The sequence below is a fragment of the Lygodium microphyllum genome, chromosome 6, assembly GCF_053477565.2.
Source record: "Lygodium microphyllum isolate KBCC chromosome 6, Lygodium_microphyllum_v1.1.10, whole genome shotgun sequence".
NCBI classification, from domain to species: Eukaryota; Viridiplantae; Streptophyta; class Polypodiopsida; order Schizaeales; family Lygodiaceae; genus Lygodium; species Lygodium microphyllum.
Genome location: NC_141140.1, coordinates 8,030,536 through 8,042,710, shown reverse-complemented (window position 1 = coordinate 8,042,710; position 12,175 = coordinate 8,030,536). Strand labels below are relative to the sequence as shown.

At 40.9% G+C, this 12,175-nt stretch overlaps 1 protein-coding gene across 7 annotated transcripts; it reads left to right on the top strand.

Annotated features, from left to right (window-relative positions):
* The first annotated feature begins 1,069 nt into the window (after nt 1-1,069).
* Nucleotides 1,070-11,885, top strand: LOC148034289 (uncharacterized). 7 transcript variants are annotated; one of them, XM_087680500.1, is made up of 4 exons: nt 1,070-1,349; nt 1,450-2,102; nt 2,223-2,309; nt 11,837-11,885. In XM_087680500.1, exons 2-4 carry the CDS (start codon nt 1,464-1,466, stop codon nt 11,855-11,857), a joined length of 747 nt encoding a protein of 248 aa, XP_087536626.1. In that variant the 5' UTR covers nt 1,070-1,349; nt 1,450-1,463; the 3' UTR covers nt 11,858-11,885. The 7 variants fall into 7 exon arrangements, with proteins under 7 accessions (XP_087536626.1, XP_087536628.1, XP_087536625.1 ...); XM_087680502.1 differs by lacking the exon at nt 11,837-11,885 and adding an exon at nt 6,705-6,728; XM_087680499.1 differs by lacking the exon at nt 11,837-11,885 and adding an exon at nt 5,346-5,528.
* Nucleotides 11,886-12,175: the final 290 nt, after the last annotated feature.

Below are 12,175 nucleotides of genomic sequence, written 5' to 3'. Positions count from 1 at the left end.
ATCAACAACGGACCATAGGTTTACCTACATGAGGTAGAGCCGCATCTGAAACTCCAACTCTAGCTGTCAGAGTCTGTCAACATGCCCATCTTGTAGGAGCAAGAAGAGAGCAAGGCGGATTGAGTGGTGGCTACAAGTTATCGAGACATGATGGTAGATAGTGTCCAAATAACTATTATCTAGTCTGAAAGAAAGAGAAAGGTAGAAATGAAGTATGTGCACTAGAGTAGGATATTAGTATGCTTTGATGTCATGTGAGAAAATAGAGAGAAAGAATGCAAGAGTGCAAGAAAGCAAATGTCTTGATTGCAAGCTTAATCCTTGTATTGTATTCACAAATGTTGTTTATATATAAAGTGCCTCATAAAGAGGTCAATGTGATAGATAAGAGGTAAATGTGGTAGATGTATGGTAGCTAGAAAAGGTACATGCGAGAGATAGATGTTACATGATAAGAGGATTATAAATAATAAGTGGTAGAAAAGATAAGATTGATAGATAAGGCTTAGTTGGCTTTTGCAGTCTTACACATGATGAGACCTTTGGGTTCTCTTCTAATATCTTTGACCTTGATCTAGTATTTAAATAGTTAGCTACCTCCATCACTTATGATATTACAAGCTACATCCTTTGTAGCATTATACAAGCATTCATAAATTATGGTCTTAAAGTTCATTTTGGCCTTTGCTAGACATTAATAAATCAACTCATCTCATGTTCTCTCTATCTCTCTCACATAAGACATCTACAAGTAGCCCTAACAATTAAGAAATCATGCCCTACATTGTTCACTTCTCTTCATCAAACACACACACACACACACACACACACACTCTCTCTCTCTCTCTCTCAAAACTAAACCGTGAAGTCATATATATTAGGTTTTTCCTATGTGTGAATAGTGTGTAGAAGAGAGTGCGTACAAGAGAAGCAGGAAAACGGAAACATGTAATAATGCATACGGAAAGAGAAAGTTTTGGCTTCAGATAAGATTTTACAATGTAAGAATGTGCATCGCACTACGTCCTTCAGTGTGCGTCCCGCTCGGACGTTTGGCTAACAGCGGATTACTAGAGAACAAAGAAGAATGGACAAGGATGGGAGACGGCGGCATCGTTTGCTTTCTTCGCGATGGAGCCATGTACCACAAAGACGGATTACTAGAGAAAAAACAAGTAAGAAAGGACAACTACAGGAAATGAAACTAATAAACAGGCCGGGAGACGGCGCACGATTTAGATGCTGCGCCAGCTGGTCTGATCTCCCAAAGGGGCCCAAATCAGAGCTCAACTAGCTGATCAGATTATGTATATAGAGCGGTCATGGCCATCTGATAAGCAGATGATCAGGTCATAAGCCGCCACATCCGGTGTAGCCAGCGTACCGCCGTATAAGCTAATATATAGTTACATCAATACATTCACGCTAATATCTCCTCTCGCTGGGCAGTATAATTGGCAAGGATGGGCCGCGGTTCCAAGGCGTTTGACGAGGTTAACGCAGAACAACTGCATATAATACCATTCGTTAGATCATATGCTAAGGGCTTGGTTCTGAACACGACGATGATGATCGTCATCATCTGCATGTCGTCGGCCGCTGCTGGCGCTGGGCCCGCTGCGGAACAGAAGGGCAGTAGGGGTATCACCTTTGGCGGCGGCGCCCTTCCACCTTTCTCGTTGGGTGGCAGTCGAGGCGGCGGCCAAGGTGGTGGCGCAGGCGCTGGTCACGACGGTGATGCAGGAGCCCCCTTAGGCGACTTGCCTATAACCAGTGCACCACCACCCCAGCGGCAGCCGTCGACCGGGGGCGATGTGCCGTCCCCGCCAGTTGGCAGCGGAAGCGAAAGTCCTCGAGGTGGAAGTGGACGTGGAAGCGGAAGCGGAAGTCCTGGAGGTGGAAGCGGCGGCGGTAGCGATGAGCAGCTAGCCATGCAAGAGGCCACCTCTCTTTTAGGCAGCACCGACATAGAGCTCAGCGGCACCGTGTCTGCCGATGACATGGTCGCTCTCTGCCAGCAATTGGACGACACCGGAAGCCTGGACTTCTCTGCCAGCGTCACCAGCAGCAGCTCACAGGAAACGCAAAAGGAAGATCTCCAGGTACCGCTACTTTGCATAGGCGAATGTAATTGGCCATTATATGGCTTCCCTCCCTAACTCCGCGTTCCACAGTAAGTAATGCTGTGCCTAAGCTCACAGGGCATAACTTGGCTGTCACAGGTCTTGTCAATTGGCGGTTGTGGATCCACCGCCGACGGTGTCCAGGCTTTGGTTGCCGCACAAGATGACAGCAGCGACACGAGTGCGGTAAGCAGATTATTGCATCGCCATATCAGTCGTTCTGAATATGCCCCTTGATATATATATATGCATGTTTCTTATGCATGGATCAATATGCATGCATATTTGGTCTGGCCTTTTAATATCAATTCTTGTTATATGCCTCATGATCACAGCTAGTCTGCACCTCCGCGTCGGACTGCTACGTCTTCCGTGCCACCTCGTCCTCTAGCGCAGCGGCATCGTCCGCCTCTCATCATACCATGCGTGCCAGCAGCTTTCACGTCCTCGGCAAAAGCATCAAGCACCCCCATCCCTTTAGTCCCCGACGTACCATTGCCAAACGCGACCATCACCCCTAATCAGGGGACGTGCTTGTCATAATATAGTTAGTGGTACTAACTATCAACTCGCCTCCTCGCATGGTTGTCATAATGCGGCGAAGACTACGCCTTCCCACCCCCTCACATTCGTCTCAGCAGCATCATATCTAGGAAGTTGAAGGAACTATATTTTGTAACAGCATCCTTGCTACTGCTCGTAACCCAACTAATTGTCGTCGACCGCTCCGACCACCAGTCTTTCCCCACCCAGACAAGTTTATCTATTTATAAATTAGGCTTTACTTGATAATATTAGCACACTGTCCTCTCATTAAAGAGGCTCTCTCTGCACGTTTAAGTGTGTGTGTGTCTATGTGCATGCGCGTGCGTGTCTGTGTGTCTCGGGCCTATTTGTCTCCACTACAAATGGCTGATACAAGAGAAAGAGCGAGAGCGAGTCCACTACAAATGGCTGGTGAGAGAGAGAGAGATGTGTGTTTTTACGTGTGTGACCATGTGCACATGCGCGTGTGTACGGAGGATGTTGTGAGGTTATTTCCATGACTAAGAAAGTAAATTCATAAACCTCAGGAATACCTTGTATATTCCAAGCATGGATAGGAGGAGCGCTAGAATTTTGTTTTCCTAAGCCATGAAAATTCAAAAGTCTATGCACACCATAGAATACATTATATTAGCTCTTTTATGTCCACAATAACATGCTCTTAGACCAAGGAAAAGTCACAACATAGGTGAGTATAAGAGGAGCTTTGGAGCGAGCTTTGTCTACAACCCTTTTAGAGGCCTTTAGAGGACATTGTATGTGACACTTCTAGAGGGGTAAATCAAATTTCTCATGCTAGAAAGTTGGCAATTTGGAAGAGGACGAGATGATCTCCTTGGTCTGTTTTTTGGAGAGGTAGATGTCAAACTTAAGACATAATCATAGTTCGACCAGTGGAGGATAAGATAATGAGAAAGCTGATTGCTAGGTGAGCTACATGGCCATGGCGACCTATTGAGACAATTTGAGAAGTTTGAGAAGAAGATATAGGCCAATATAACCATGACATAAAGGGTGGGAAAAGCATTAAACTAGAGAAGGGAGAGAGGGGAGTATATATAGCACATAGATATAACTGTTTGTGAAGAGTAGATAAAATGGAGGGGAGAGACCAAGGCACCAAATTGAAGGGGGGAGAAGATAGAGAAGAAGGAAATTATTGAAAGAGAAGAAAAACAATATATGAGGGCTACTTCAGATTGAAGACTAGGGAATGCAAATATTGGTAAATGTTGCAGGTAAAGGTGACTTTGCCTAACTGCTCCTACATTAGTTACACTGACAGTGCCCACACACTTTTATATTGTAGGTGGCAAGTGCCCATAACTATCACTTCATTCTTTATTCTTTCAGTGACATTTGTATAAGTGACACTTTTATACTGTAGGTCACAAATTGTAACAATTGGAGCTCACACCATCTTGTGTCTCTCTCGCTCTTGCTCTCTTGCTCCTTCAACCATAGCTCTTGCTTTTGCTTGTGTGCTTCCAGTCCAGGCTTTGAAGCTACTCGATTAGCACATATTGGATGTATTGACACTTTGGTTGTCATGTATGCCCATGGACATGTTTATGACATACTCTTAAGTTGAGATTGGAGCTTCGATGGTTCGACATTAGTAGTCATTCCTCTCATTGGATGCTACATTTATGGGCTTGAAGCTCCTTACTGGTTTTGATTGTTGTGACCTATGCCACATTTATCCACTTGATGTATTGAGCTTGTTGCTTAGTTGGCATTCAACTTTCACTTCATTGGGAGCTATTTGGCATTATGTATTGAGTCACTTACTTGACATTGGATGTTACATTGCGCATTGGATTGTATTTGATCTTGAGCTCCTTATAGTGAAACAATGGGATGTTCACTTCATGTGTATGCTCTCTTCATGCTGTATATATGTAGTGGATGCCTAGTGGGCTAATCTAGCATTTGTCTTTGGGTTGGTACCTACCTCTGTTAGATCATTGTCAGTGATGCACACCTGGCATGGCTATATATTGAGCTTATATTACTCTCACGTAATCAATTGTGTGTTTGACAGGTCTCTTTCGTTACCTGTGAGACTTACTACATGCATGATTGCTATGCCATTGGATGCAATCCAGTCTTACACTCTAAGGTTGATAGGTTTTGGTATTGGTCACATGTTTGATGTCTACTAGTAGTTCGTATATACTCCGCATTGTGTACGATATGCTTGAGATTTATGGTTTGCATTTTAAGTCAATGATAGCTCATACTTGGCTTTGATTTCTTAGTGATGTACTTTATTGTAGCATGTTGTAATTGCATCTCTCTACATTGTTTATGAGAGCAATTACCTTGTCCTAACAATCTTTTGCTTACGATTTGTGGACAACTCATTACTTTGGTCGTATCTATTATATTTCACTTGATTTAGCAGTGGTTTTGGGTCTCATTTGTAGGATATTATAACAACCTATTTTTTCCTTTTATGCACTTGCTTAGTCTCATCATGGCTGATAGTTCTTATGACAATGCTATCTTCAATATTGAGAATTTGGATGGGACCAACTACAGCTGTTGAAAGACTTCGATATGGCAAGTTTTAGTATAGAAGTTGCAATTAGAGCACTCAAAAATGTGGGTGCGGATTGGGAGGAACTGGATGAGCTATGAAAGTCCACAATAATTTTATCACTCTCTATGCAGGTTCACTACAATGTTGTAACTGAAAAGTAAAGGGAATATGAGCTTTGGACACAAATTAAGAATCTTTATGAAAAGAAGAGTCATGTATCTCAAATGTATTGGCGAAAATAGTTGATGGACCTTTGCATGAAGGAAGGGACTTCTATGTTTGCACATTTAAATGAGTTTCACTCCATCATCATCCATATACACTACAATAGAAACGAGGCATAGACGCACACGTTAGACGCGCAAAGTCGGGCGCGTCTATCAGAGCATCTATAAATGCGTGTAAACATGCGTGTAAATAGACGCGAATTTTGCGTCTATATATCCACGCAAATAGACGCTAATATAGACATGCTATCAGACGCACAATTATTTAACCACCTAAAATTAGCAATTCACATTATTGAAAAACCAAAGTTAATAATTATTTAACCACCTGAAATTGATTCTTGAGCATGCACATGTGCGCATGATAAAAACCATAGAATTAAGAATACACGTTGAATCATTGAATTAAAAAAATAGAGTTAATAATTACTTTTTCATTGCTCTCTAATGAATGGCAGTTCCTCCAGTTGACAAGCCTGATATAAGTAATTAGCGGCAAGCGACAGAAATCTTACAATTAGTAGCAAGCATTGCAATATATGTATCTCGTAATTTCTCTATGTACTTGAAGATGATAAAAGATACTTCCTTTTTATTATGGACAATTCAATGCTTGCTTTAAATTGACTATTGATTCTTGAATATGCACGTGTGCGCATGACAAAAAACATAGAATTAGGAATACACATATATTGAATCAATAAGCAAATTAAGTATGTTACAGTGAATGATCCATCTCATCTTCAATGAGATCAGCCCTTGCTAAACTATCTACTTCTAGGTCTATGTTACCAAGAGGTAACGAAACAAATAAGTCTATTCCACTATCAAATGTGTTGCTATGTTGCACAATAACTTCATCAATATCATCGACAATCATATTATTGTCTTCTTCTGCGTTTCCTTGAACATCATCGCAAGGTTCATCTTGTACTATATCATGCATATCATCCATTATGGTATCATCATGCACATCATCCTTATTTGTTGGATTGTCATCTGTTATCTCCATGTCGGTAATATTACCATATATTGGTTTTGAACGATTAGATATAGGGATGACATACCACTATCGGTTATTGTTTACCATTGGATGATACACAACCTGTATTTGAAAAACAAAAGCAAAAAACTTAAGTACTTATTATATTGTGTATATGTATCACATGTATACATATAAAAAAATTAGCCTTTGCATATATACCTGCTCGCATTGTTGAGCTAGTACTAATGTGTCATTCTTGTTTTGGTGAAATTTTGTAGAGTCAATGATTACAAAACCACTTGGATGACGTCTGATTGTGCAATGCTCACCATTTGTTACCACTTCTTTAAACCACTTCACATCTAGTACATATATAAAGAATCATCTGAAGTAAAGCTTCAGAATATCTTGGATCAAGCCACAATAACCTTCCATGGTACCATTGGCAGCCTTGAAGTGAGCAAGGACACCACAATCTTGGGTATTTCTCTTTTCATCTATACGTTGAGTTCGAAGATGTTTACCCTCACACCAAAGTGCATTGAATAATGTGCACTAGTAGTAAAAGATAAAAGATCAAACATGTCAATTATTTATATAAAATAAAACTTATAGAAACAAATTAATTGATAGTATGTCTCACATTTGATAAGCAACCTCGTGCGTATTCCCACTCTTCTTGAGATATATTAATTTCCTCCTCTTTTTCCATTCTCTTCATTTCCTCATGTAACCAATCTATGTCAATATGACGTGGAAGCGCATTTAGATGATCTGGAAATGAGACATTACGTCCATATCTAGTGCAAAATTCTTGTCTTTCGCTTTTTCTTCTTGCCCTTGCTTCATTATATAGTGCCACCCATTTGCTCATAACATCACTATTGAGCACAAAAAAACTATTTAACTTACGAAGTTCTTCTTTTGTTAGAACTTTACTCATTCCTTTTCCTTGAGGTACTACAGAGGTCATCCTCAAGTCTTCATCATCTTTCCATAGTCGTGGTTGAGAGGGATCCACTTCAGCAAGATATTCAGAGATATAAATAAGGGATGATTGCACTAACCAACCCTCATCCATGCTTCCCTCAAGCCGTGCTTTTTGCCTTACAAAATCTTTCAAGGTTTTCATGAAGTGCTCAAGAAAAAACATCCACCTTACATGAACTGCCCCACAAAGTGCGATCTCATCAATCAAATATACGAGTAAATGTAATTGAGTAGTCAATATGGATCGAGGAAATTTTTCCTCCACCAAAAAAACCACCTCAATAGATAATACTCGAGCATCTTGCAATGTGTTTGGATCAATTTCCTTCGAGCTCACGTATCTGTCAAGATGTATTTGAGAATTGTTTATTTTTGTGTAGAAATTCAAAGATATATAATGAAAAAATACAATGTATACACACCTCACAAGCTCTCCCATCTTGTAAATGATATCACGTACATCTTTGGAGGCACAATGGGATATGCTAGTAGGAAGTACAAACTGAATGTAAACAATATTCATAGATGCAAATTGTCAGTAGAGGAAAAAGTCATCATATCCCAAAGTTTACACATAGCTATGCCACTAATTACTATATTCATGGTTAGAGATACCCTTACTTGAATCATTTTGTGCCAATTGTGGGACTTCAAACCAGATAGTTGCTCCACACCTCTTTTCTTTTTCTTTATGAAGGCTCCCTTGAGACATCTCATACATCCTGTGGGTGTTCGAAAGCTATATATTTGTTCCTTCACAATTTTTTCCTCATTCTTTGACAATATCCAAGGTGCATGGGGTAGCTCAATCTTTCCTCTAGGTCCAATGCGTGCCCAGGCTCGTCTCATGCGACCAATGTTACGTAAATCCTCCCTTACATTAAGTGAATCGCGAGCCCCTATCAAGTGATCCCATAATGTAGATACAACATTTTTGAATATGTGCATGGGGTCCAATAGGTGATTGATCTTGAGTTCATCCAATACGGAAGACAAAAGAATATAGAGAACCTAACAAACAAACAATATATTATGTAAACAATTCATCATGCTAAATACTTTAAAGTCAATCGAGAGAAATGCACTTCTTACCAACTCATGCCATGTGGAGGGTGGCTGTCGGCATTAATCCATCTCTCCTTTCAATCTCGAATGGTTAGAGATTGTGGAGTCATTCCATTAGTAGGGAGAACATATTTGGGATGGTCAATAGGAAGAAATCGATGATAAATCATGATAAAAACAAAACAAAACCCTAAACTTATCTTAAAAACAAAACATCATGATAAATCCCAAATGCGCGTCTAAATCCGCGTCTATTTTCGCATCTACAATCGCACGCACATATACACACGAAAATAGACGCACACGTCAAAATTCAAAGCATATTTAAATCATTTCTTTTCAAACTGCGCCTTTCCTTTCCTATGTTTTTTGTAGTTCTGAAGCTTGAGTTTAGCCGACATGCAGTCTCTTCATGCCTCACCTAGTCTCTTCATACCTCACCTCCTCACGACTCACCTCTTCTTTCATTTCAAACACACAAGAAGGGAAAAAGGAAAGCCAAGGAGAGGAAGAAAGAGAGACCAAGAAAGAGGAGAACAAGAAGAAGCAACAAGCAAACAAGCATCAAGGGAGGGTAACTTACCAAGGAGAGGAAGAAGGAGAAGGAGAAGCACCACCATCCGCCACACCAAACACCCAAGGTGAGTCTGACGCACTGGATAGAAGATGAACAGCAATGTTATGTCAAAGGCTTAAAAAATACAATGTTATGTCAAAGGCTTAAAAACTGCAATGTTATACTTTTATACACATTAAAAACTGCAAGGTCCTATTGTGTGACATCACCTAGAGCAGAATCTTGTTGCGTGGTATTGATTAACTCCTAAATAGAAGTCTAGTTAGATCTAAAAGTGACAAATTAGGAAATGGTATACTTTTATACACATTTATACAAACATTACATTCTTTACATAAAGTGAGATTGAAACTTGTGTATTCTACATGTGGATCTCGTGAATTAGAGCCCTCACCTAGGCATATAGGCCTCAATGTGCCCTCTAGTCTATGGATAGTCACCTCCACCCCTCATCATGAGTTGCTTGTACTGCACAATATCCTCCTATGTTTTTTGTATGCAAATAAATTTATCTTTTTCCTGTGTTTTTTTTGCAGATGTCGTATCCTGGTTCATCTAGCAATGACCTAGATGTGGATCATATGAATGATACATTGGCCTCCTTTGACAGGGAGTCAATGCATTTTTTGGAGGTTTTCCTAGTAGGGAAGACTTCATGGGAGAGATGACCAGACACCTTGGCCGCTCTCCCACAGCGGAGGAGGTGTTCAGTGTCATGTCTAGGACGCCTCTAGCGTCTTTACCTAGCACTACTTCCCAGACTCCACATGCAGGTACTCCACATACAGGTACTCCATATGCAGGTACTCCATATGCAGGTACTCCACATACAGGTACTCCATATGTAAGTACTCCATATGTAGGTACTCCATTTGCAGGTACTCCACGTGCTCCACGTGCATCGGCTAAAGCACAAGCATCTGTAGAAGCACGTGCATCTGCAGAAGCTCGTGCGTCCAGCGAGGCAGAGGGCAGTCGACAGAGAGGGAGGAGGGAGAGTCGAGGGGGAGGACGAGGGCTGTGTGGGGGTTGCCTAGGGGGTGGCGAGCGATCACCCTCACCAGTAGATCATGTAGAGGAGGTTGTACGCCATTACTATAGAGTTACAGATGCCGGTGGCATCTTTCATGATGATGAGGGAAGGGATGTAATGGCGTACATGAGGAGCGTCGTGCATGCGACGTATAAAGATTGTTTCATTGCCTTCAAAAATCAGAAAAGCGATTTGTGGCAGGAGGTGTTGAGGGCAAACCATAGGAGGTACCCAAATCCTAAGGGTCAGCGATTCTCCGATGATTGGGGACGTATAAAAGTGAGGGATATACTTCACAACAAAAGATCCCACCTCATGACACGGGCCAGGGACTCACTGCGGAGGCTGGAGGAGGGGCATGGAGCCTACAGCCAACCACCTATGTGCCACCGCGTAGAGTGGAAGAAAGTCAAGAAGAAAGCAGCTAAGAAAGTGAAGAGTCGCCAGCACGCAGAGGCGTGACGGATCCAAATGGAAACCATGGGATCATCGCATTACGGATCAGGTGACAGAGAGTCGTGGGAGGCAGAGTTTATAAGTATATTTTGATTTCTAGTTTTTTTTAATATATATTTTTTAAATTCTTTATATATTTTAGTCTAATATATTGTGACATCTAATTGTTTGTATATCTCTAAGTGTTTTACAGACTACCATCGTTGGTAGGACACCTACCCCTAGAGAGGTAGGTTACCATCGAGGCCATAACCGCGTAGCGACATGGATTCACTTTTATGAGGAGGGTCTCATCACTGAGGACCAATACAATCGGGCCATGAGAATTCGAGAGCCAGAGGAGGTTTGTTTTTCTTACTTTCCTATTAAAAGTATAACTAATTATAACTTTTTCTCCACCTTGTATATGTAAGCAACCATGCTCTATTGTGTGTGTAGGCGAACCCGGATGTGGAGCACAGCGAGGAGGGGGATAGCGATGCTAGTAGCCATGGTGGTACTAGCGAGGATGTTTCCTCTTTAGATTCGTAGAGGAGCACCATACCTCCTCATGAGGCCTTCTTTTCTTGTATATGTATGATATCTCTTTGAGCCTACTACTTGCGGCCACGCTTTAGGTCGCAAGCACTCAAAACTTCCCTTGTAAATGCTTTGATATATAATGAATACATAGACTTTCACTTTCAATTCTCATGCCCGTAAGAGACATTTTTTTTTTTCCCAAATATACAATCTGATGTATGGGAGGGGGAAAAAAAAACCAGAGAGCATGTGGTTGCTCTCTGGTTTCTTTTTTCCAGTTCTGTTTTGTGCGTCTATCACCTCGTAAAATTGCAGGTAATTCGTGTTTATTCGCGTGTCTATAATGCAGACTACACGCGCTGAATAATTCAAATTAAAAAAGGAAATGAAATATCTTTTTTTTAAAAGGACATTTTTTGTTTTCCATTCGCGTCTATCAGTGCTTGTAAAAGCGCGTCTAAAAGTGTGTCTTTATGTGCGTGTATATGTACGTCTATTGTGCGTCTATTTGTGCGTGTAAAGTCGTCGATACATGCGATTATAGACGCGGAATGATAGATGCACAAATAGACGGGCGGATAGACGTGCCCGTAATTTTTTCTCTGTATTCAAAAATCACGTCTAAATGTGCGTGTATGAGGCTTTTTTGTTGTAGTGATAGCTTTGTAGAAGATTGAATTCAAGGATTTTTTGCATGTTTTATTTCAACTTGGTACTCTACCTAAGTTGTTGTGGGAGACTTTTCTTATGGCTCTATGTGGTAATAGGCTGGAATTGCAAAATGTTGAGAGTGTCCTCTTGATAGAAGAGGTGAACATAAAGAATATAGATGTTTTCTTCTATACATCACATGCATTGACTATGAGAGGTTGGCAGGATTGAATTGCCCATGGTAGGGACTCTCAAAGGTCTCAATCTAAGACACATGGATAGTCTTGTAGTAAGTCCCGCGGCCATAAGTCTAATTTTACTTGTCATTATTGTGGAAAAGTAGGTTATATTTGGCCATAGTGCTATAAAATGCATAAAAACAAGTGCAAGGAAAAGGAAAAGGATAAAGTGCAAGACAAGAATAATGACCACATCATTGTGCCTTACATGTCTAA